The 26,705-nt window shown below is 43.5% G+C and overlaps 1 protein-coding gene across 1 annotated transcript in view; it reads right to left on the bottom strand.

Annotated features, from left to right (window-relative positions):
• Positions 1–26,705, bottom strand: part of CSMD3 (CUB and Sushi multiple domains 3) — a 1,529,921-nt gene that overhangs the window by 661,721 nt on the left and 841,495 nt on the right. The window contains exon 20 of the mRNA XM_063924487.1: positions 10,779–10,895. Coding sequence (XP_063780557.1) covers positions 10,779–10,895 — 117 coding nt within the window. The remainder of the gene's footprint in view (positions 1–10,778; positions 10,896–26,705) is intronic.

The raw sequence follows: 26,705 nt of genomic DNA, 5'->3' as shown, positions 1-26,705 counted from the left end.
ATATATATATATATTAGTGATGAGCGGATTCGGTTTTACTCGGTTCTCAAAACCGAATCTTATTGGCTCACTGATGTCACGTGTTTTGGATAGCCAATAAGATTCGGTTTTGAGAACCGAGTAGAACCGAGTAAAACCGAATCCGCTCATCACTAAATATATATATATATATATATACACTTCAAAAAATGCCCGGCACTCTGAAAATACTTGGAAAATCCGGGTGCCCTCTGCAAACCGTTGAGAATACAATAATAAAAAGGCAGCGGCACATAGGTGAATCAAAGATTTAGTAAATCAAAACATGGCAAACAATGGTCACAATAAACCAATGTTTCGGGGTCCTTATACCCCTTTGTCAAGGGTTCACTAGGTGATTCATCATGGCCTACGGGCACTCTTCACACCGTCGGAAGGGGCTACGCCCCCGTAACCCCTGAACATCCTTTGGATGGGCAATATTTGTATGATATGCAGTATTACCTTAATGCCTAATGTTGTTAATGGTTACATATGGACCTCCAATGTTGAAGGGGGTGTAGCCCCTTGTGAGGGTGTGAACAGCGCCTGCAGTGCACGCTGTACAGAATGTAGTGGGTGCGGGGGGAGGGTGTGTGTAGATGCTGCGGGTGGAGGGGAAGGATGCAGGGGGGGAGGGGTGCGTGGATGGGAGAGGGGGTAGGGAGGTCTGTGGGTGGAGGAGAGGTGGTCAACCGGGGCGGTAGATGAGGTAGGGGATGCGGAGGCGCTGCAGGTGGGGGAGCGGTGGAGTTGCTGGGGGTGGGGCAGGTGCATGGCTATTGCGGATGTAGGAGGGGTTCCGGAGGCAGTGTGGGTGGGGAAGGGGCGGGTGTGCCATGGGTGGTGTTGGGGGTCCGGTGGCGCGGCATGTGGGTGAGGGGTGGGGATTCTGTGGGGGGGAGGGGCTGGTGCGGGGGTGCAGCGGATGGGGGATGGGGTTCGGAAGTGCTGCAGGTGGGGGAGCGGTGGAGGTGCTGGAGGTGGGGCAGGTGTAGTGCTGTTGCGGATGTGGGAGGGGTTCTGGAGGTGTTGTGGGTGATGAAGGGGCAGGGGTGTGCCGCGGGTGGTGTTGGGGGTCCAGTGGTGTGGCGGGTGGGTGAGGGGCGGGGGTTCCGTTGGTGGGGAAGGGGCAGGTGCGGGGGTGTGGCAAATGGGGGACGGGGTCTAGACGTGCTGCGGGTGGTGTAGCAGTGGGTGTGGAGGTGCTGTGGGTGGGATGGTGGTAGGTATCTCCTCTATATTAGCCCAGATCTGTGACTTTGGGACACATTTGCTAACTCTGGGTGGAGTCACAACGCTGGGAGGAGTCAAGTCACAGATGTGGCCTAATACATAGGAGAATACATAGGAGAATAGTATAATAAGTAGGAGAATAGGATATATATATATATATATATATATATATAGTACATAGTGAGTGCAAGAATGTGCGGAGAGAGCAGCAGCAGCAGCAGGTTAAGGTTTAATAGAAGCACCACTTCCCGCCACCAGCCCTTGGACTCATGGTGGAAGACAGCCCTGTGATTGGCCACCTGTGCTGCTAGCAGTGCAAAGATTGGCTCCCGCTGGGTCCCCGCTCTCTCAGGCAGAAGCTGGTGGTCACTGCGCTGGCGGGCATGTAGTTGGTGCCCCAGGCCATGTAGAGCAGGGAGAGGATGTTACTCATCCCGCTCAGGATCACGCAGGGGGACAATAGCGGTGTGGTCTGCATGGTATAGACCATCCTCAGCTCCCTTTATATAGCGGGGACCGGGTGGGAAGTCCGTGGACCGGGAGGGGCTCAGTGTCAGGGGACGGTGCGCACGAGCAACTTACCGGACTTTCTGTCGCCTCTCAGCGCAGTGATCATCAGCGTCTGCCTGAGAGAGAGGGGACCCAGCGGGAGCCAATGTTTGCGCTACTAGCAGCACGGGCGGCCAATCACAGGGCTGTCTTCCACCATTAGTCCAATGGCTGGTGGCAGGGGGCGGTGCTTGTACTGAGCCTTAACCTGCTGCCGCTGCTGCTCTCTCCACACATTCCTGCGCTCACTATGTACTATTTATATATATATACTATTCTCCAATGTATTATCCTATTCTGCTATATAATATCCGATTCTCCTATATATTCTGCTATATATATTAGGCCACATCTGTGACTTGACTCTGCCCAGCTTTGTGACTCCGCACAACATTAGCAAATGAGTCACAAAGTCACAGATCTGGGCTAATATATAGGAGATATATATATATATATATATCTATATATATATCTCTATATGTATATATATATATATATATATATATATATTTACAGTACATATATATATATATATATATATATACATATAGAAGTAAAGTCTACGGCGCTTCGGTGCGGCTATGTGTTTTCTATACCTTAAATTTAAAATAACCTTTTGTATAGATAGAGTATAAATATAGAATAAAAACACTTCTCAAAATATTAAATGAGTGGCAGCTTATAATACATACAAATGTGCTAAGGATTTGGAGGAATTGGTGAAAATAAGCGCCCAAGAGTGTGAATTATAAAACAAGGTGAATATAAATGAAGGTATCGATGGTGGGTATATTAAAACCAGTTAAAAAACTTATCTGAAAAACCAGAGAAGCTAAATTCAGGCGATGCTCCTTTGACGCTTAATACATGTTAAAAAAGAAGAAGAGCAGACAGTGTGTACTGTTTTTTTGTACAATATCAAAATGTATCACTGGCTATGTAACATTAGGCTTAATTAGGGAAATAGCATATTCCCAAGTATGCAGTCAATATATAGCCTAGGCAGTGTATATATAAAAGATAAATTATTTAATACACAAAATGACATAAAAATACATAAAAATACATAAAAATATGAATGGCTGTATATCATGCGTACAGGACTTGATGAAGTCCTGTTGATGACGGACGAAACGCGTTGGAACTACCTGCTGACATTTCCTCTAATGGACAGATAAGCCATTTATCATTTTGAATTCTGTACGCATGCATTCCAGTTATTTATGGACAGATAAGCTTGATATAATCTTTTATCCTGTACGCATGATATACAGCCATTCATATTTTTATGTATTTTTATGTATTTTTATGTCATTTTGTGTATTAAATAATTTATCTTTTATATATACACTGCCTAGGCTATATATTGACTGCATACTTGGGAATATGCTATTTCCCTAATTAAGCCTAATGTTACATAGCCAGTGATATATTTTGATATTGTACAAAAAAACAGTACACACTATGTCTGCTCTTCTTCTTTTTTAACATGTATTAAGCGTCAAAGGAGCATCGCCTGAATTTAGCTTCTCTGGTTTTTCAGATAAGTTTTTTAACTGGTTTTAATATACCCACCATCGATACCTTCATTTATATTCACCTCGTTTTATAATTCACACTCTTGGGCGCTTATTTTCACCAATTCCTCCATATATATATATATATATATATATATATATATATACACACACGATATATATAGATATACATATACATATATACATATATATATATATATATCAGGTAAAAAAGGAGCTTAAGAAGCAGCTCCCTGTGTCTCCAGCTCTGCTGCCCAACTGTGATCATGTCCGAGGTGCCATTTATGAGGTCATAGTAAATTTATAGGGTGAACTCTCATGACCTCACAGATTGACTTCCAATATAGGGCCTAATTCACTAAGGACTGCATTTGCAAAGTAATTGCATCTGTGATGAACATTGTGACCATCGATGTTCTTCTGCAACAACAGGCTGAGTAAGCCTGGGCTTATTTAATATAACTGGATCCTAGATGATTTGTATGGAAGTTGGTGAAGCCCACAATGGGCCTAATTCAGATCTGATCACTGGGCTGCGCTTTTTGCTGCCCTGCAATCAGATAGTCGCCGCCTACAGGGGGAGGGGAAAATGCTGTGCGAGTGTGCGACCGCTTCGTTAGCAGAGCTGCACAAAAATCAGTTTGTGCAGTCTCTGCGCAGCCCAGGACTTACACAGCGGCTGCGATCGAACCCTCCTGATTGGGGCCGGAGCTGACGTCAGACACCCTCCCTGAAAACGCCTGATCCCACCTGCGTTTTTCCGGACACTCCTGGAAAATGGTCAGATGCCACCCACAAATGGCCTCTTCCTGTCAATCTTCTTGCGAACGCCCGTGCTTTCAGATTTTTCGCACCATCCCATCGCTAGGCACCGATGCCCGATGCTGTTGTGCGATGCGCTGGCGCATTGTGGCTCACACGCATGCACAGTTCCGATCAGGGGTGCAGCTACTCCTTTGGGGGCCCCGTAGCACAATTTCCACTGGGCCCCCTGTGTCCTGTGCCCCGAACCCCCCCCCCACCAGGCCACAGACTGCTTACAACCCCCAGCTCAGTCCCTCAACCTCTTTCCCCCGATCCGATGGCGGACAGACAGCGGGTGGAGCCAGCAGGTGGAGCCGGTGTGCGGGCGGCGTGCTGGCTACTCTGCAGGACCACCCGGCCTTGCTCTGTTCTCTCTCCTCACTGACTTAAACAAGGAGGAGGCAGGGCTGTGGTCCGGGGACAGGGCTGTTTCTAGCCAATTTGGCTCCCAGTGCGAGATTTAAAAATGCGCCCCCCCATGACATAAAAAATGTGCCCCCACACACACACACCTAGATAAAAAAAAAACTTGCGCGCACCCGGCAAGGGGGCATGGCCTCATCTAAATGGGTGTGGCCTCATTTAAATGGGCATGGCCTCATCTGAAAAGACTACCTCACAATCCAGTTTTTGACCCTGCTCCAACAGATCACGACCAGCACAGGAAAAAAAATTCTACTTATTATTCTACATATTAAACCCCACACAGTAATGCCCCCTGCACCATATTATGCCACACACCGCAATGCCCTTGATACATTAAATCCCCACACTACGGCAGGCAAGAGTCCCCATTTCACACATTACGGCAGGTGTCCCCAGTTTACACATTGAGAGAGAGAGAAAATACTTACAGAGGCGATTACCGCTCTTCGGCCCGCCTCACCAGTCGCTCCTCGCGCCGGCCTTTCCCTCTTCCTAACTTGGATCCCCCTCTGTACTCCGCTCGGGGGGGGGGGGGTTTCGCGGAGTGACGGGGTTGCGTCGTGACGTAACGATGCAACCGCGTCATTACGTGAAACTCTGCCCCCCGAGCGGGTTACTCGGGGAGAAATAGGAGGGGGAAGCAGGGAGCCACAGTTAGTGCCGCGGCGGGCGCCCAGTGCGGTTGCACTGCTCGCCTGCCCCAAGAAACGGCCCTGTCCGGGGATGTCCCTGCAAGCACAGCTGCGCATCCTCCCAGCATCTGACTGTGAGGAGAGACGTAGCGGCCAGGGGAGAAGTTAAATAAAAAGCAGCACAAATAGGTGCAGGGAGAGTGCAGGGCCCCAGAGGCAGCCAGGGCCCCATAGCAGCTGCACTCCCTGCACCTATGGTAGCTACGCCCTTGGTTCAGATCTGAATTACCCCCATATCTTGTCCATGCTATGTATTAATGTTGTGTACCTGTCATAATAATTGTTGTGTATAAATGGTGCACTTGGGTTCACAAGAGCAAATAATATGTGTATAAGACAGCAAATAAAAAAAAACACATTTACCAAACTTTTTCTCCCCCAGTAATAAGAAACAAGAATCTGAAGAGTCAGGTTAGGAGGAAACTGAGTCTATCAAAGGCATAAGCTTGAAGCTTGGATGTTACCGAAAAATAATGGAGAGAGGTAATGGTTTTGTTCCAATTAAGGTTTATTTTAATGTAACAGCTTTCACAACATGAGTGCTCCTAATCAATGTAATGCCATCAGCTGCCTTGTTCTTTATGAAGCTACTTAATGCACTGAGCAGTTCTCCTAATGGAGATGAACCAAGTGCTGACAACAAAAGTATGCAAAGCATGATACTTAGTAGCAGGGATGGGAGGTAAAGAAAGCTGTAATTCCCTTTTATTTGCCTAATGGCCTCTATAACGGTAACTCTGGTGTTAAGCATATAGTAGCTAAGAAAGTGAACGCACTATAGATGCCGCTAAATATGTGCAATAGTATTTAACATATACTGCTGCTAAAATGAAGATTTGCCTTCCTGAAACCTCTATCCAGAGAATGTGCAAAGTGAAATAATATCCTTTCTGATACATATGTATAAATGTAAATCTATCCTAATGTTACTGCTCCCGTAGAATCCTAATGACTTGCAGCCAGTAAACTGTCTGTCAGAGATATCCGTCACTGACAACGAGCATGTACGAGGTTGCCATAAAGTGCGCCCCTGCTATATAGCCGAAATCCTACAAGGTGTGTGGTGACAGAAATCAGGGACGGGCAGAGATTAATATAAAAGGAGAGATTTCTTATTTGTCCCTACATAATAATTTAGTAAGGTTGTTCAGTCTTCTCAATGGGCCTAATTCAGAACTGATCGCTTCCGATTAGGTCTGAACTGTGCATGCGCTGGCGTTGCAGAGTGTCGGCGCATGCCAGCCGACGGCCATCTCATCCCTGTGATCGCCTCTGCATGATTGACAGGCAGAGGTGCTCGCTGGGTGGGAGGGGGCGGGCTGGCGGCGTTGGGTCACCGTTTTGGGGGCGCAGTCCGGGCAATGCAGGCGTGCCCGGACTGGGCAGCAGCGGCTGCGTGATGTCATACGCAGCCGCTGCGAACCCGGGCAGCGATGAGTAGCTCTCTGCCAGCGCACAGGAGCTGCACAGGCAGGGAGCTACTCGTCAAGTACATAAACATCACTGCTGTGCGATGCTTTTGTACTTGTGCGCCGGGGCAGAGTCAGACATGCAGGGCGGACAAGCCCTGTGCTGGGCGTCCCCCCGCATGTCTGAGTAACTTTTGGTAAGTTACTCAGTAACATGCATGTAAAATTGCAAGTAAAATTTTGCATGGCTACGATCAAGTCTGAATTAGGCCCAAGGTGCGAGCTGCTCGCATGTTGAGTAGACAGAAAATCCTTACAGACAGGTCAGCGTTAGGAAAGGAGGATCAGCCGCCAGTGTATGTATGGGAGTGCATGGGGGGTTTTTGATACAGAGTAGGGATGGCCATCAACCATCGATGATTTATAATCAATGGTTTAAGGCCGATGGTAAATGGTTTTGCCATCGATGGGAGAGAACCAGATGATTTCCCTCCATCGATGGCTTAGCCTTAACAAATATATATATATATATATATATATATATATGTAGTACCCTGCTAAATACCCTACATGAATATCAAATGATTTATTTATGACATTTAGAAATGTGTGTTGTGCTGACATAACTTAGAGAAGTTGATATGTATATGTATATATAAGTATATGCCCTCACAGAGGGATACTAGGATATTCAATCTCATAGAGAAGGGGTGAGGGTCATGGTCACAGAGGGGAGTTAGGACTGTTCCCTCCACTAATCCATTAGAGGGCTGATGGCACGAGACTGCTATGTGTGGACCAGTTCGTGGGGAAGGTGACTGACCGGCGGGACTGATCCGGGCACCCTAGAGGAGCTTATAAATAGAGTAAAAGGGGACCGTTGGCGGTGGTTGGAGATTGTGAAGAGAGGCAGGACCTGAAAAGTAGCTACGCACTTACCACAGGCAAGCGGAGGTGCTACACTGTCGTGGACACGGAGAGAACAATCAGTACGGCTCCAGCGCCCGCGCTGGAGTGTCGCCCCGGCAGCGTACATCGGTGAGCGGCGCCGGTGGCAGTGAGGCGGGACCGCTTCCCAGAGCAACAGCGGTGAGCGGCGCCAGCGGCAGTGAGGCGGGACCGCTTCTCAGAGCAGCAGCGGTGAGCGGCATCGAGGAGGCGTTGGTTCCACGTAAAAACCCTCCTGGAGGCGGCGCCCATAACAGATAAAGAGACAGGAGAACAGCTGCTGCAGCAGAGAAGATCCTGCCCCTCTGTGACTGACAGCTACATTATGTGATCCAGCTGACAGGAGATGACGATCAACTCTAGTAAGTGAAACAGGGCACTTGGGTGCGTGCAGGACAGACAGCTAGTGAAGAGACATCAGGGAAAGTCTGCTCGAGCCCACCACCTCTTAGGAATGAGAGAGCCTTACAAACATATTTTCCCCACTGTCTGGCAATAGATAGAAAGAATATTGACCCCTGCTACCACTGCCTACCTCTCTAAGTACAAATAGACGTTAGATACCAATATGGAAGCTGGTTAATTAATCACTACTAAAGTAGCAAAGTAGCCCTGTAGTATTTGGTCTCTTAGCTTTGCTTCGAGACTATTATACCCCTTTGTCCTCAGCAATGGTATGAATTACCATTAGACTCATAATAGAAACGTAACCCAGTCAGTGAAGGAACCATATTCCTTAAGTAGCAGGTGGCATATCATTAGGAGGAATTATAGTCTCATTACTAGTTGCTAAAACGGAAGAACAGGGACCTTCCTGTGGATAATGCCACTACCTCACATACCCTGCACTTTAGTGACGTAGCGATTGGTAAGGAACTCACAGCATCTTAGCGTTTGATGCAACAAATTGTTCTTAATTAACACACTACGCGAATTGTTAGAGAGTCGAGTGTCCAAGCTCAAAGTCCTAGTGTATAACAGAGGCGGTAGGTCGACATCTCTACCAGGAATCACTAACAAACCCGGGTTTGCAACATTCAAGCGTCTACTATTATGCCACTCCGACTTCTACTGTCAGCCTAATTCAACAGATTATAGCCATCGCAACAGGGATAATGACTTCACCCCTAGGGAAAGGAAGCGAACAGTTATCACCCTAAGTGCGCCAACGGTATAACATTCAGCTGAACAGTCTTAAAGTGAGCTCAGGGGAGAACATTTAAGATACCAGGTTAGAGGGGGAAACAAGGGGTTAGTTACCTATTGTTTTATTGTGTGCATACCATACCTGCGTCTTGTCGTTAAGTCATAGAGTTGGTAACTACCATTATACTGATGTATAAGTCCTGTATAACGATGTATAGATAGAACACTGTGTTTACTTGCTAATGTAGCCATTACATTCATTTGAGTTCAAATAGATTCTTTACCCTTGGCTTCTATTTACAGAAGAGAAAGGACAGCAGTTCCGGTATAATAAAGTTAAGTTTATTATTATTTTTTTGTGATCAGTTATTATTCTGTCGGGACATTCTAAATTGTCTGGAAACCTGCCATTCCTGCATTTGAGAAGTTGAAAGGCTGGAAAACCTAATTTGACCCGATACAGGTAAAAGAGATTCACTAACACCCTTGTCACCATGCCTTAATACAACACTTGTCTGGGTATTACATATATATATATATATATATATATATATATTTTTTTTTTTTTTTTTTTTACAAGATACCGGGACATGGAGCATAGCTCCGCACCCCGACACCCGTGAAGCCCCACCCCCAGGATGTGATTGGCCCGCGGATCATTCACAGAAATAACAGGGATGGCCATTGATGAGTGAAGCTATTGATGGTCTCCCATAGCATAGTTAGAGACCATCAATGGACACTCTCAGTTTCACCATCAATGGCAACCATCAATGGTGAACACACCGTAGGCCATCCCTAATACAGAGCCACAGGGTGTGCAGGAATGGAGCAGCAAAGAGGGAGAGAAGGAGGAGGACAGCAGAGATGGGGCAGGGTCAGTCAGGAAGAGGTGGGGCTAAGTGGGGCGTTAATTGAGGAGAATCAGCATATGCTGAGTCTGTTAAACTAACATGATTAGAAATATTTATTACGAATGTGAAAATGTCATCTAGTATTGGATCAAGAAATATATGTTAGGATGGTAGAGACTCCTTTTAAGAGGACATTGATTGCATTATTGGTTGGACATATATCTGGGGAGCATTTACAATTGAATGTACATCTGTTTTTTTCACCTGTAAAAAATGCATTTCCAGCCAATGCATGCAAAGCGAAAATGTGTATTCATATGTCTGTATGTAGATTTTTGGCGTATCAGTGACCTGCATCTTCTTGAACCGGGAGAGGCAGAATTTGGGAGTGCAAGCATAGTCTGATCACAGGAAGGGCATCTTCACATAATCGCAAGACAATTAGGTTTGGACTCATCCACATATACAAATTTCAAATGGCATATACTGTATCTTACAGGTGCTGGAGGTACTGTATAGTGGTTAGAATTACTGCCTCACAGCACTGAGACCACAAGTTATATTCCCATCCAGGGCACTGTACGTGTGGAGTTTGTATGTTCTGCATTTGCTTGCATGGGTTTCACTCTGTGGCTCTCATGCTCCAAAAACATATCAGTAAGTTTACTGGCTTCTGACAAAATCACTCCTAGTTTGTGTGTCTGTGTTTGTTTTAGAGAATTTAGACAGTAGGCTCCAATGGGGCAAGAATTGAAATGAATGACAAATATTCTCCATACAGTGCTGCACAAATGGTGGCTCATTTTATAAACAATAATAATAATAATCATTATTGTTATTATTACCTTGTGGCATTATTATTATTGCCTGGCATTACCTGGCGGCCAGGGACTGGATGTACTGTAAGTATACACAGCTGTAAGATGCTGTATACCTGGTGCAAATGATGCTGTTTTTGTGCTGGGTGCATGTAGTCAAACGTGCTTTTTATTACATACAAATCTTCGCATTTTTTGACAGCATATGCATACACCTTAAGACGAGCCTCTGAACTCCATTTATTTAAGAATGCATATCAATTATATACTTCTTTTAAAAACACTTGTTAACATTATTTGGTAACAATAAGAAAATTCATAAAACATTTTTAACCATTACCTCTTCCATGGGTGACTTCTATTGTCCATGTACAATTTAAAGAATTTGGGTAAAATTCAGGGTAACCAGGAGACAGGATTGTACCACTTGGACCTCTGACATCTCCACCACATAAAGCTTTTAAAAGAAAATGAACACAGTTTACAACAAGGTTACACAGATGAATAAAAACAATGATCTTGGTTCTGGATTTTTGAAACACACATATTAGCAGTAATATTAAAGCAATAGGGGGGTATTCAATTAGTGCCTTTTTTTGACTATCGAAAAAACGGCACCTATCACCCGTTTTTAGGCTGAATTTACAAAAGACCTATTCAATACCCGTGTTGTTTTTTCGACTGGTCGAAAAATCTGGCACTGTCAAAAACCACTTGTATCAGCGAATTTGCCGTGTTTTGGCTAATTCGCGGGCGTTTTCACCCATTTTTGGTGCAATATTCACCCATGCTGATTCGACATAAAAAAAGTGAAATTGCAGTGTTGAAAATAGATAAAAAAAATGGTCAAAAATGCCCGCAATTGAATTAGTGAGGTTATTTTGTCCAGTCGAAAAAAATGGCACTTAATTGAATACTCCCATAGTTATTACAAAATGACTCAAACAATTTAGAGTTGCCTTACTCTAATCTACACCTACTGTGCTTGATTTTGCCAAATTTGTCCAAATTGAACTATCATATGTAGACTGTGATAATTGAGATAAATATTATTCTATCATGATTATTCTCTTGTGACATCAGCTCATATAAACTACACATCCCAGCAGGCCCTGTCACAGTTTTAGCATGCCCTAATATCAAAGCTGTTGCAGGGCATGCTGGAATATGTAGTTCCTTAGCAGCTGGAGTGCACATTTATTTCTAATCTGTATTAAAATTTACAGACTTTTTTTTTTGAGCCAATTCTAGTCTTTTAAAAAGATCTTAAAATCTTAACCTGGCCAACAAACCTGTTTGTAAAGCTATCACGGTAAAGAAAAATCAATTGCAATAGAAGTTTGGATATGAAATGACCCTGTAAATTCTATTCTGTACTTTAGCAATCTCTGTTTACCCATCAGTAATATTCATCCAATCACACTGCTGTGCAAACTTTACAATCTTTATAAATCCTTCGATCAATCAAAGAAGAATCTCTGCAGGTAAGTTCATTTTAAGGAAAACTTCTCATAACATTCAGAAGCCGCTGCCAGAAAATCATTACCATTTCTCATGGTTTATGTAAGATGAAAAGTTTTCAAGGAGTCTTTTAAAAGTTTGATTTTTCATCACTGTTTAAAAAATATATATAAAAAAAATAATACCAGTCTACTTTTAAACACGTTTTGCTCCCCAGTTTCAATACCCAGCCCAGCGTGATAGTTTTCATGTATGGCTAGTATATTTCACTGGTACTGTTAAAAAAAGGAACCCGTTTATGTGATGCTGTCTAGCACATGTACAATAGTCCATAAAACAGGATTTATCAGTCACAGGAGGAGGTCACCATATATATGAACAAATCAAATTGAAAAAAATAAATAAATAAATAATTACTGACTGTGCACTTAAATGTCATGAAAATCTTGGATCCCGAAGGAAACATAGGACTAAACTTATGACAGATCTTTTCTTTTTAGTTTTGTTCTTGGGATATTTAGCTTATGTGCCATAGTATACTATTCACTCAGGGGCGTTTCAACAGAGGAGGGCCCGTGTACACCTCAATGGCAGCTCACTCCTCTGCACGGTGGATTAGTGTCCGGCATTTGCTGGAGTCTACTGCACATGCGCAGGTCTTCTGGAAACATGGTGCCCGCCATGTTCCGGAGACTAATTTAACTACTGCCCATGTGCAGCGGGCATTCTGGTTGCAATTTTTGCCGCAATTGCAGCGCCCGACACTAGACTCTGCAAAGGTAAGTATTAAATGAATGCAGTGTGTGCGGTGTGGGCCACCCTGGACCCAATGGCCCTTGTGCACCACACACATTGCACTCTTCCATTATAGAAACACCAATGTATTCACTGCAACCCACTGTAGTCCATATGTCATTCACTGTAACACACTGTGTCATTCACTGTAATGCACTGTAGTCCATGTGTCATTTCCTGCAATGCACTATAGTCTCTATGACATTCACTGCAAAACACTGTAGTAAATGTGTAAATCAATGCAACACACAGTAGTCAATGTATCAATGCACTGTAGTCCATGTTCCATTCACTGCAATATACTGTAATATATTACATGTGCCATTCATTGCACCACACTGTAGTCCATGTGCTATTCTCTCGAATGCACTGTAGTCCATGGGGTAAATTTACTAAGGTGGGAGATTTTTAGAACTGGTGATGTTGCCTATGGCAACCAATCAGATTCTACATACCATTTATCAAGCTGCTTCTAGTAGATAATAGATATTATCTGATTGGTTGCTATGGGCAACATCACCAGTTCTAAAAATCTCCAACCTTAGTAAATTTACCCCTATGTCTCATTTGCTCAAATGCACTGTTGTTCTGTGGCATTCACCGCAACACACTGTAGTCCATGGGCCATTCACTGCAACACACTATAGTCTATGTGTCATTCACTTCACTACACTGTAGTACATGTGTAATTTGCTCCAATGCATTGTAGTCCATTTGCCATTCACTGCAACGCACTATAGTATATGTGCTATTCACTGTCACACACTGTAGTCTATGTGAAATTCAATGCAACACAATGTAATCCATGTGTCATTCACTGCAATGCACCATAGTCCATTTCTCATTCACTGCAACACACTGTAGTCCATGTGAAATTCAGTGCAATGCACTATAGTCGAGTTATATTTTTCTCTTTCGCACTGAAGTCAATTTGACATTTGCTCCATTGCAATGCAGTTCATGTCTCATTCACTTTGGTGCATTGTAGTCCATGTCTCATTCACTTTGGTGCATTGTAGTCCATGTCTCATTCACTTTGGTGTCTTGTAGTCCATGTCTCATTCACTTTGGTGTCTTGTAGTCCATGTCTCATTCACTTTGGTGCATTGTAGTCCATGTCTCATTCACTTTGGTGCATTGTAGTCCACTTATCACTCACTCCAGCACTCTGTAGTTTATGTATCAATCGCTCCAGCACTCTGTAGTTCATGTAACATGCGCTCCAGCACTCTGTAGTTCATGTGTCATTCGCTCCATCACTCTGTAGTTTATGTATTACTCACTCCAGCACTCTGTAGTTTATGTATCACTCACTCCAGCACTCTGTAGTTTATGTATCACTCACTCCAGCACTCTGTAGTTTATGTATCACTCACTCCAGCACTCTGTAGTTTATGTATCAATCGCTCCAGCACTCTGTAGTTCATGTATCATGCGCTCCAGCACTCTGTAGTTCATGTGTCACTCACTCCAGCACTCTGTAGTTTATGTATCACTCACTCCAGCACTCTGTAGTTTATGTATCAATCGCTCCAGCACTCTGTAGTTCATGTATCACTCACTCCAGTACTCTGTAGTTCATGTTATCATGTGCTCCAGCACTCTATAGTTCACGTATCATTCGCTATAGCACTCTAGTTTATGTATCACTCACTCCAGCACTCTGTAGTTAATGTATCACTCGCTCCAGCACTCTGTAGTTCAAATGTCATGCGCTCCAGCACTCTGTAGTTCATGTATCATTCGCTCCAGCACTCTGTAGTTCAAATGTCATGCGCTCCAGTACTCTGTAGTTCATGTATCATTTGCTCCAGCACTCTGTAGTTTATGTATCACTCACTCCAGCACTCTGTAGTTCATGTATCATTCGCTCCAGCACTCTGTAGTTTATGTATCACTCGCTCCAGCACTCTGTAGTTCATGTATCATGCGCTCTAGCACTCTGTAGTTCATGTGTCATTCGCTCCATCACTCTGCAGTTTATGTATCACTCACTCCAGCACTCTGTAGTTTATGTATCACTCACTCCAGCACTCTGTAGTTTATGTATCAATCGCTCCAGCACTCTGTAGTTCATGTATCATGCGCTCCAGCACACTGTAGTTCATGTATCATTCTCTTCATCACTCTGTAGTTTATGTATCACTCACTCCAGCACTCTGTAGTTTATGTATCACTCACTCCAGCACTCTGTAGTTTATGTATCACTCACTCCAGTACTCTGTAGTTTATGTATCACTCACTCCAACACTCTGTAGTTTATGTATCACTCACTCCAGCACTCTGTAGTTCATGTATCATGCGCTCCAGCACTCTGTAGTTCATGTACCATTCGCTCAGGCACTCTGTAGTTCATGTATCACTCACTCCAGTACTCTGTAGTTCATGTTATCATGTGCTCCAGCACTCTATAGTTCACGTATCATTCGCTACAGTACTCTGTAGTTTATGTATCACTCACTCCAGCACTCTGTAGTTCATGTATCACTCGCTCCAGCACTCTGTAGTTCAAATGTCATGCGCTCCTGCACTCTGTAGTTCATGTATCATTCGCTCCAGCACTCTGTAATTCAAATGTCATGCGCTCCAGCACTCTGTAGTTCATGTATCATTTGCTCCAGCACTCTGTAGTTTATGTATCACTCACTCCAGCACTCTGTAGTTTATGTATCACTCACTCCAGCACTCTGTAATTTATGTATCACTCACTCCAGCACTCTGTAGTTTATGTATTACTCACTCCAGCACTCTGTAGTTTATGTATCACTCACTCCAGCACTCTGTAGTTCATGTATAATGCGCTCCAGCACTCTAGAGTTCATGTACCATTCGCTCAGGCACTCTGTAGTTCATGTATCATTCTCTCCAGCACTCTGTAGTTCATGTATCACTCACTCCAGTACTCTGTAGTTCATGTTATCATGTGCTCCAGCACTCTATAGTTCACGTATCATTCGCTACAGCACTCTGTAGTTTATGTATCACTCACTCCAGCACTCTGTAGTTCATGTATCACTCGCTCCAGCACTCTGTAGTTCAAATGTCATGCGCTCCAGCACTCTGTAGTTCATGTATCATTCGCTCCAGCACTCTGTAGTTCAAATGTCATGCGCTCCAGCAATCTGTAGTTCATGTATCATTTGCTCAAGCACTCTGTAGTTTATGTATCACTCACTCCAGCACTCTGTAGTTCATGTATCATTCGCTCCAGCACTCTGTAGTTTGTATCACTCGCTCCAGCACTCTGCTGTTCATGTATCATGCGATCTAGCACTCTGTAGTTCATGTGTCATTCGCTCCATCACTCTGCAGTTTATGTATCACTCACTCCAGCACTCTGTAGTTTATGTATCACTCACTCCAGCACTCTGTAGTTTAAGTATCACTCACTCCAGTACTCTGTAGTTTGTGTATTACTCACTCCAGCACTCTGTAGTTTATGTATCACTCACTCCAGCACTCTGTAGTTCATGTGTCATGCGCTCCAGCACTCTGTAGTTCATGTACCATTCACTCAGGCACTCTGTAGTTCATGTATCATTCTCTCCAGCACTCTGTAGTTCATGTATCACTCACTCCAGTACTCTGTAGTTCATGTTATCATGTGCTCCAGCACTCTCTAGTTCACGTATCACACGCTACAGCACTCTGTAGTTTATGTATCACTCACTCCAGCACTCTGTAGTTCATGTATCACTCGCTCCAGCACTCTGTAGTTCAAATGTCATGCGCTCCAGCACTCTGTAGTTCATGTATCATTCGCTCCAGCACTCTGTAGTTCAAATGTAATGCGCTCCAGCACTCTGTAGTTCATGTATCATTTGCTCCAGCACTCTGTAGTTTATGTATCACTCACTCCAGCACTCTGTAGTTTATGTATCACTCACTTCAGCACTCTGTAATTTATGTATCACTCACTCCAGCACTCTGTAGTTTATGTATCACTCACTCCAGCACTCTGTAGTTTATGTATCACTCACTCCAGCACTCTGTAGTTCATGTATCATGCGCTCCAGCACTCTCTAGTTCATGTACCATTCGCTCAGGCACTCTGTAGTTCATGTATCATTCTCTCCAGCACTCTGTAGTTCATGTATCACTCACTCCAGTACTCTGTAGTTCATGTTATCATTTGATCCAGCACTCTATAGTTCACGTATCATTCACTACAGCACTCTGTAGTTTATGCATCACTCACTCCAGCACTCTGTAGTACATGTATCACTCGCTCCAGCACTCTGTAGTTCAAATGTCATGCGCTCCAGCACTCTGTAGTTCAAATGTTATTCGCTCCATCACTCTGTAGTTCAACTGTCATGCGCTCCAGCACTCTGTAGTTCATGTATCATTTGCTCCAGCACTCTGTAGTTTATGTATCACTCACTCCAGCACTCTGTAGTTCATGTATCATTCGCTCCAGCACTCTGTAGTTTATGTATCACTCGCTCCAGCACTCTGTAGTTCATGTATCATGCGCTCTAGCACTCTGTAGTTCATGTGTCATTCACTCCATCACTCTGCAGTTTATGTATCACTCACTCCAGCACTCTGTAGTTTATGTATCACTCGCTCCAGCACTCTGTAGTTCATGTACCATTCGCTCCAGCACTATGTAGTACATGTATCACTCACTCCAGCACTCTGTAGTTCATGTTATCATACACTCCAGCACTCTGTAGTTCACGTATCATTCGCTACAGCACTCTGTAGTTTGTGTATCACTCACTCCAGCACTCTGTAGTTCATGTATAACTCGCTCCAGCACTCTGTAGTTCAAATGTCATGCGCTCCAGCACTCTGTAGTTCAAATATCATGCGCTCCAGCACTCTGTAGTTCATGTATCATTCATTCCAGCACTCTGTAGTTCAAATGTCATGCGCACCAGCACTCTGTAGTTCATGTATCATTCGCTCCAGCACTCTGTAGTTTATGTATCACTCACTCCAGCACTCTGTAGTTTATGTATCACTCGCTCCAGCACTCTGTAGTTCATGTATCATTCGCTCCAGCACTTTGTAGTTCATGTATCATTCGCTCCAGCACTCTGTAGTTTATGTATCACTCACTCCAGCACTCTGTAGTTCATGTATCATTCGCTCCAGCATTCTGTAGTTCAAATGTCATGCGCTCCAGCACTCTGTAGTTCATTTGTCATTCGCTCCAGCACTCTGTAGTTTTTGTATCACTCACTCCAGCACTCTGCAGTTTATGTATCACTCACTCCAGCACTCTGCAGTTTATGTATCACTAGCTCCAGCACACTGTAGTTCATGTATCATTCGCTCCAGCACTCTGTAGTTTATGTATCACTCGCTACGTCACTCTGTAGTTTATGTATCATTCGCTCCAGCACTCTGTAGTTTATGTATCACTCGCTCCAGCACTCTGTAGTTTATGTATCACTCGCTCCAGCACTCTGTAGTTTATGTATCACTCGCTCCAGCACTCTGTAGTTCATGTATCATGCGCTCCAGCACACTGTAGTTCAAATGTCATGCGCTTCAGCACTCTGTAGTTCATGTATCATTTGCTCCAGCACTCTGTAGTTCAAATGTCTTACGCTCCAGCACTCTGTAGTTCATGTATCATTTGCTCCAGCACTCTGTAGTTTATGTATCACTCGCTCCAGCACTCTGAAGTTCATGTATCATTCGCTCCAGCACTCTGTAGTTTATGTATCACTCGCTCCAGCACTCTGTAATTCATGTATCATGCGCTCCAGCACTCTGTAGTTCATGTGTCATTCGCTCCATCACTCTGTAGTTTATGTATCACTCACTCCAGCACTCTGTAGTTTATGTGTCACTCACTGCAGCACTCTGTAGTTTATGTATCACTCGCTCCAGCACTCTTTAGTTCATGTATCATGCGCTCCAGCACACTGTTGTCCGCGGCATTAACTTTCAAAAGAATACAGAAGCATAAACACAGAAATAGCTGTCATCAAAGTTTGTTGATAACCAGTGCATTCTCCTGCATACCACATCTTCAAAAATTAAATGCAAAGAGTAGAGGAATCAATAAAAGTAACCCCAAAAAACAAAAATTAAATATATAGAATTTACATCTTTTCAGTATGTAGGTAATGCGTATCTATTACAGAAGGTGTAACTAATTAGAAATCACTGTGAAAATTCTCACTCACACAAGCCTAGAATGATGAGTTTTTAAAGGACATTTATGAATGTGAACTAGAGATGTGCGGCTGGCACTTTTCGTGTTTTGGTTCTAATTCCATTTTCATGTTTTGGTTTTGGCTTGGTTTTGCCAAAACCACCCTTTCGTGTTTTGGTTTTGGATCTGGATGATTTTTGAAAGAAAACATAAAAACAGCTAAAATCACAGAATGTGGGGGTAATTTTGCTCCTATGGTATTATTAGCATCAATAACATCCATTTCCACTCAATTCCAGTCTATTCTGAACACCTCAGACCTCACAATATTGTTTTTAGGCCAAAAGGTTGCACCAAGGTTGCTGTATGACTAAGCTAAGCGACACAAGTGTGCGGCACAAACACCTGGCCCATCTAGGAGTGGCGCTGCAGTTACAGACAAGATGGCACTATTCAAAAACTAGTCCCCAAACAGCACATGATGCAAAGAAGAAAAAGAGGTGCAATTAGGTAGCTGGATGGCCAAGCTAAGTGACACAAGTGTGCAGCACAAACACCTGGCCCATCTAGGAGTGGCAGTGCAGTGGCAGACAGGATGGCAGATTTAAAAAATAGGCCCCAAACAGCACATGATGCAAATAAGAAAAAGAGGTGGCATGAGGTAGCTGTATGACTAAGCTAAGCGACACAAGTGTGTGGCACAAACACCTGGCCCATCTAGGAGTGGCACTGCAGTGGCAGACAGGATGGCAGATCTAAAAAATAGGCCCCAAACAGCACCTGATGCAAAGAAGAAAATGAGGTAGCTGGATGGCCGAGCTAAGCGACACAAGTGTGCACAAACACCTGTCCCATCTAGGAGTTGGTTGTTGTTATAGGTTGTCATTATAATTGTTATACTGCAGCAGTGGACATATAGCAGCAGCGTATATTGTCACTGGAATTACTGATGACACAGTACACTACCACTGCTCTGATGCAGCCCAACAGGTTGTTATAATTGTTATACTGCAGCAGTGGATATATATAGCAGCAGCGTATATCATCACTGGAATTACTGATTACTGATATATATACTGGAATTACTGATATATGGCAGCAGAGAACACCAACACTGTGAATGGCTGGACTGATACAGCACAATACACTGACTACACTGGACTGATCTGCATAACACAGCACCACTTTACAGCTACACTGGATATATGGACTGGACTGAGCAGCACAACACTTGTCACCCCACTTTCCCTCCCCAATAAACAGACACTGAGCACACTGAATACACGTCCTCTCACTCTCCGAGACTGGAGTGAAAATGGCCGCGATGCGCGGCTCCTTATATGGAATCCAAATCCTGCGAGAATCCGACAGCGAGATGATGACGTTTTGCCGAGTTCTGGTTTCCGAGTCAAGAGGGAAAATTCGAGCCTGGCTCGGATCCGGACTCGGAAGGCAAATTTCGGGGGGGGGGGTTCGGTTCCCTGAGAACCGAACCCGCTCATCTCCAATGTGAACAGCACAAAAACTGTTTCTGTTAGTTCAAATGCGTCATGCGCTTAACATCGGGTCACATCCTGAGTTTGCAAAACAGTGTAAACATCACATCAGTCTTGCCCACTATAATTTCTGGATCACTTCATTAACCTCAATTGTCTTAAAAATACTTCTCAGTTCATGCTCATTTAGGACTTCATTAGTCATAACTGCAAGAGGATCCTGGAGTTGTCTTTATCACTTCTGAGTCACATCTGTGCTTTTAAACGTTTGAGGTATTCAATATTAATGCATTAATGCCCAACATGCTCACGTTACTTATTACAAAGTACAGTTATGATCTTGACAGAAATTATTACAGTATTAGAATTTATAACACTCATAAAAGCCTAGCACTGTTATTTCTTGGACCTCAGTTGAACCCAACTCAGTTGGCAGTTTCGTCAGGCATCAACCATAAAATCTTTTCCTTTTATTTTTCTACTCTTGAATATCAATAACTCATGAAACACACTAGCAACAAACTTTATGAATGTAATGACTTTGTTTATATTCAGATGAACTTTGTTCCCTACGCCGGCAGCCAACTGAGCTATTCAAACACCATGAATGCAGCATCATTAATGTATTGCTTGTATTGTTAATGAACATGTTGACATAATCTACTTACAGTAAGTCAAGATGCTAATGTTTATTAGTTTATTTATCGTACACAGAAAACGTATGTAAATCACCTGAAGTGACTTCATTTAATTAGGTCATATGACTTAAGATGGTCAACCACAGGAGCGTGTGGCCAAATTGGACATTTTGTTTATAGTTAAGCTGCTTCACTAGAACATTGGCCTGTATTAATGTTGTTGGCTGGGAGAGCTGACAGAGATCACAGGAAGACTTAAATCATGGCCTTAACACATGACCACCAGTCTTTACAGCAAAATATGGGGTGGGTAATGGTTGATATCCATCTGGCCTTCTTACTCACACCTTTCTCTTCTGAACCTGAAGGGGTGGGGTTCAGAACATGGGGTTTGAATCACTTTTCGGTCTTTCATTTCTAAAACTGTATGGGGCCTTGCAATACCTGTGCCAGATCCTGTGGTGTGGTGGCCTCTAGAGTTGATGGAGAGTTATCACAGGGACTGACTCACCATCATGCCCCATATCAGTCCATGTACTAGACTATTCCAAATAAAGCTTATAACCTTTTATTGCACAGCCCTGATATTCTATATTTAATACTAATCTACAAGTGCCCATCTTGCGCAAGCCACTGTGTTGGGTGCCCAGAGATAGTTTACACCCACACAGCTGCAAGGACAGAGTGGTTTATAAGGATTCTTAAATATTAATGCTAGCTACACAAACTTGTATGTAAACGAAAAGAGACATACGTTATGTCAGTGAGTGCAACTGTTTACAGATGTGTCCTCTTACAACTTTGCTCCATGCGCTACAAGTCATGTTACACATAACTCGTGAGTGCCAAGTGACTTGGTAGCGCAGAGCGTCTTTTTTTGCATCTTTTGCCATAAAAATGCGTCTTAGATGCAATGTAATGCAATGCAATGTTTCATTTCGGATGCAGATAGTGCTGCTATTACACACAGAATATAGGCATGCCATATAACATTTTAATCAGCAGAAGCTGCTCCTGGGTACTATTGTATAACATTGCGTCTAAGATGCATTTTCACTGCAAAAGATGCAAAAAAGACTCTCTGCGCTACAGAGTCCAGCCACGGCATGGTTGCTCTTGTATTTGTGGAGTAACTCCCGCCAGCGCAGCCCCTGCGGCTGGCCGGGAGTTGTGTGTCGCTGCCGCTGGCCGCAGTGGTTGCGTGAGATGTCACGCAGCCACCGCGCCCCCCCCCCCCAACCATCCGGCCATGCCTGCGTTGGCCGGACTGCACCTACTAAACAGCGGCTTAGCGTCGCCGTGCAGCCCCCTACCGCCCAGCGACCGCCTCTGCCTCAGAGGCGATCGCTAGGCAACAACGGTTGCCATGCACTGGTGCACTGCAGCGCCGGTGCATGCGCAGTTCCGTCTCGATCACTGTGCTGCGACAAACTGCAGTGAGCGATCGGGTCAGAATTACCCCCATGGTTCTTCAGTATGGAGAAATACGCAGCATGTGAACTGTTTACATTGTTTAAATATCACCTACACCATTTAGTTCATACATTCAACATTTGGCAAATGTTTTTGTCTTATTATGATGGTATTTTTTTAACTAACAGCATTTGGGAAAATACTTAAAAACTAATACAAATGAAAGCTGTGGCATTCCTGACATCAGATAATCAATTATAATTTACTACCAGTTATTTATATAGCACACACATATTCCTCAGCACTTTACAGAGGATATTTTGGCCATTCACATCAGTCTCTGCCCTCATGGAATTTACAATCTATGGCCCTCATTCCGAGTTGATCGGTCGCAAGGCGAATTTAGCAGAGTTACACACGCTAAGCCGCCGCCTACTGGGAGTGAATCTTAGCTTCTTATAATTGCGACCGATGTATTCGCAATATTGCGATTACTAACTACTTAGCAGTTTCAGAGTAGCTCCAGACTTACTCTGCCTGTGCGATCAGTTCAGTGCTTGTCGTTCCTGGTTGACGTCACAAACACACCCAGCGTTCGCCCAGGCACTCCCACCGTTTCTCCGGCCACTCCTGCGTTTTTTCCGGAAACGGTAGCGTTTTCAGTCACACGCCCCTGAAACGCCGTGTTTCCGCCCAGTAACACCCATTTCCTGTCAATCACATTACGATCGCCGGAGCGAAGAAAAAGCCGTGAGTAAAAATACTTTCTTCATAGTAAAGTTACTTGGCGCAGTCGCAGTGCGGACATTGCGCATGCGTACTAAGCGGATTTTCACTGCGATGCGATGAAAAATACCGAGCGAACAACTCGGAATGAGGGCCCATATTCCCTACCAAATGAACACAGTCACGCTAGGGTTACTTTTGTTGGGAGACAATTAACCTACCAGTATATTTTTGGATTATGGGAGGAAACCGGAGTACCCAGAGGAAATCCACACAAGCACGGGGAGAATATACAAACTCCACACAGTTAGGGCCATGGTGGGAATTGAACCCATGGCCTTAAGTGCTTTGAGGCAGTAATGCTAACCATTTATGCCCATCAACTTCATTCTGTCATTATTTGAATAGATTGAAACAAACATCTTATAAATTTGCCAGCATCACATTTTTCTTGCACTAGTTTACTAAACAGACAAATCAATCACAGCTTATAGAAACCACATAGGTCAGTGATCTTATCATGGATTCTGTGGGTGAGATTCAAATGATATATCACGCCCAATTTACTTTCTAAAATGATTCCGTTATTGCGCATATTGCGCCCATAGTAATCAGGTTTAGCTATGTAAAGGGTTGGGTGCCTTACTACTCCGGGGGTAGCGAGCTGAAATAATGATACAACGTCCCTGAGGGCAAAAAACGAACGGGTGTGTAAAGGGTGAAAAGAATTGAATCCCACCCTATGAGTTTTCTTCTGAAAACAGATAATGTTTGCGCCTAAAAAAATTATCGGGCCAATTGAAGTCCCCCCAATTTGGTAATGCATCTTGCAATGTATTTCTAAATGTTTACTATACAGTACATGGCTTGTAACATTTACAAACTCTTAACAAAATGTGTGTTTTTATTGCTTTTCAGAGGTGTATTGTCTATTCAGCAATTCAGTTAATTCTGATAGTATTGAAGCTAGCTTTAAAAAAATCCATCTGTGAATAACTGTCAAAGAGATAAAAAAATAAATGTGGCTAAGATTGCATTTCAAGATACTGACAGTCAACACAATTTGTCAAATGACTATTTCCATTGTAACTTTCTGACAAAAATCTCACTATGCTTCCTTTTTAATTTTTAATCAGCTATAAAATATTTTAAAAAATTCAACAGATGTTACTTTAGACTACTGTTTTCCAGAGATCTGCAGGTTTCAATTTACTCAGTTCTTGAAAGCAAAATTAACGCAAGTTTGGATTTATCCAGACTTTTCTTATTGGCGATCCAAAACATGTGACTCCAAGATCAAATAAAATGCCGTTTTGACATCCAAATAAATCCAAACCCACACATCTTTACCATTTACATGTTTTTTTTTAAATGATTGAGAGTACGTAAATTCTCGATATGAGAGAAGCAGTTACATTTAGGAATTTGTGAAGTTTGGACATTTTGGGCTAGAGTAATCTTGCAAAGAAAAGTGTGAGTTTGCTCATCTGAGGATGTGAGTTGTTTGCTCATGAGAGGATGTTGGATTAGCCAACAGCCATAGGTGTGCGCAGGGGGGGTGCCTGGTGCGCACAGGCACCCCCTAATGTATGGCACCCCGATCTCACATGCCTGATGCAGCGATCGCTGAGCAGGCTGATTACTGTCCCCTCTGCGTTGCACCCTGTCAGGACTGCATTACTGACCGGACACCTGGGTTAACCAAGGGTGCCACTGCCACCGGCTTTCAAACTCCTGGCTCCACCTCTATGTACAAAAACAGCATGATGTGACGTAATGACATCATGCTGCTCGCACGCCCACCCGTCACACCAGCCACATTTATACCTCTCTCCTTCTATGCTATGCCAACGCCAGCCACTGATGAGGATCAGCATGCAGCCAGCGTTCCTCTTAGGGAAACAAATTCAATACTGGCAGGCGGTCGGCAGCAACATTGACACGTCATTTGTTTTTCCAGCAGCAGCAGTACTAATCTGCGACTGTCAGTTTCAATGAGTGACTGACTTGTAAGTAAGCTGCTGCAGCTTGCAGGGAAAAGAGAGGGGGAGCCAGACCAGGCTGAGGAGGAGCAGTGTAATTGCAGTGAGTGCCATCAGTGGTGTTTGTTTGGTGCACACCACAACATCTGACAATGTATCTGCTTTATTAGGATTGGTACAAGGGTGGATATTTTATATGCGTTGACCATCAATAGATGTTGCTAGACACGCCCAAAAGGCGGTGCTAGACACACCCCTCCAGCGGTGCACCCCCTAATAAAATGTGCTGCGCACGCCAGTGGTGATACATATAGCATTTTTAAATGTAAGTTTTAAACTAAGATGATTAAAAAGTAAAAAACAAAACAAATATAATTTATAAATAACCTTTTAGACATCAAAAACATTTTTAGAACACCTCTTTATCTTTGATCATTAAATAAGGATTTGATATTAATTACATTTTCTGTGTACTGTACAGTATATAACTAAAGAGCATACTGTTATAAATAGCATGCAGTTTGAGCCCCAGTATATTGCTCTTCTTTATTCTCTAATGACACCACAGGGTAATAAGAAAAAATAATTGCGTTATCACTTTAAACTCAACATTCATCCTGCATTTCCTCTAGTGTTACTGGGCACATTGTTGTTTTTGATGACCTTCACGTTTGGGTAGCATCTTTTTTTATAACATTTTTAATCAAGTTTAACAGTAATGATTCCTCCAGCCCTTTGTCACTTGTAAGAGATAGTAGATCCATGATTAAATCACATTGACATTGGTATTTCCTTGCCATTTCCTCGAAACATGTGTCAAAAGAAATTTATGTTACTGAAGGTTTGTTTAATGTCATGGGACTCAATATAGCTAAACTTAAATTCAAAGTAGTTTATCATGAAAACTACCTTTTGAACCTGGTGTAATACTGTCAGTCCCTTGACCTGCATTTACCATCAGATGTCTACTCTCCCAAAATTCCACTCCGGTGTAACCCTCACCCTTTTCTACTGTTTGCAAATCTTTTATTTGCAATTTTGGGGTGAATATGGTGTTTATAATATCCAGATTTCAAGTAGCTGATGCAAAGGGAAACATGTGCTTCTTTGTAAATTGCATTTTGCATGTTTTATTCTATGTATACGCTGCAACAAAGTGTAGGCACGTATGGTAAATGTAGATTCATACATATCAACCCATGTGTATAGGGACAGTCGATTCACAAATATGTGCACAAAAGTCTGCATACAGTTGAATAAGCATTGGGGGTAATTCAGACCTGATCACTCACTAGTGTTTTTTGCAGTGCTGCGATCAGGTTAGAACTGCGCATGCGTATGTACCACAATGCACAGACGCGTCGCATGGGTACAAAGTGAATGGTTGCTGTGCGATTGGTTTTACGAAGAATCCATTTGCACAGCCGATCACAAGGAGATTGACAGGAAGAAGGCGTTTGTGGGTGGCAGCTGATCGTTTTCAGGGAGTGGTTGGAAAAATGCAGGCGTGTCCAAGCATTTGCAGGGTGGGTGTCTGGCGTCAATTCCGGCCCTGGACAGGCTGAAGTGATCGCAGCGGCTGAGTAAGTCCTGGGCAACTCAGAAACTGTACAAGGGCCCTCATTCTGAGTTGTTCGCTCG

Source organism: Pseudophryne corroboree, chromosome 5 (genome assembly GCF_028390025.1).
Source record: "Pseudophryne corroboree isolate aPseCor3 chromosome 5, aPseCor3.hap2, whole genome shotgun sequence".
Lineage (NCBI taxonomy): Eukaryota > Metazoa > Chordata > Amphibia > Anura > Myobatrachidae > Pseudophryne > Pseudophryne corroboree.
The sequence above is the reverse complement of the archived record's forward strand: the minus strand, read 5'-3'. Positions and strand labels throughout refer to the sequence as shown.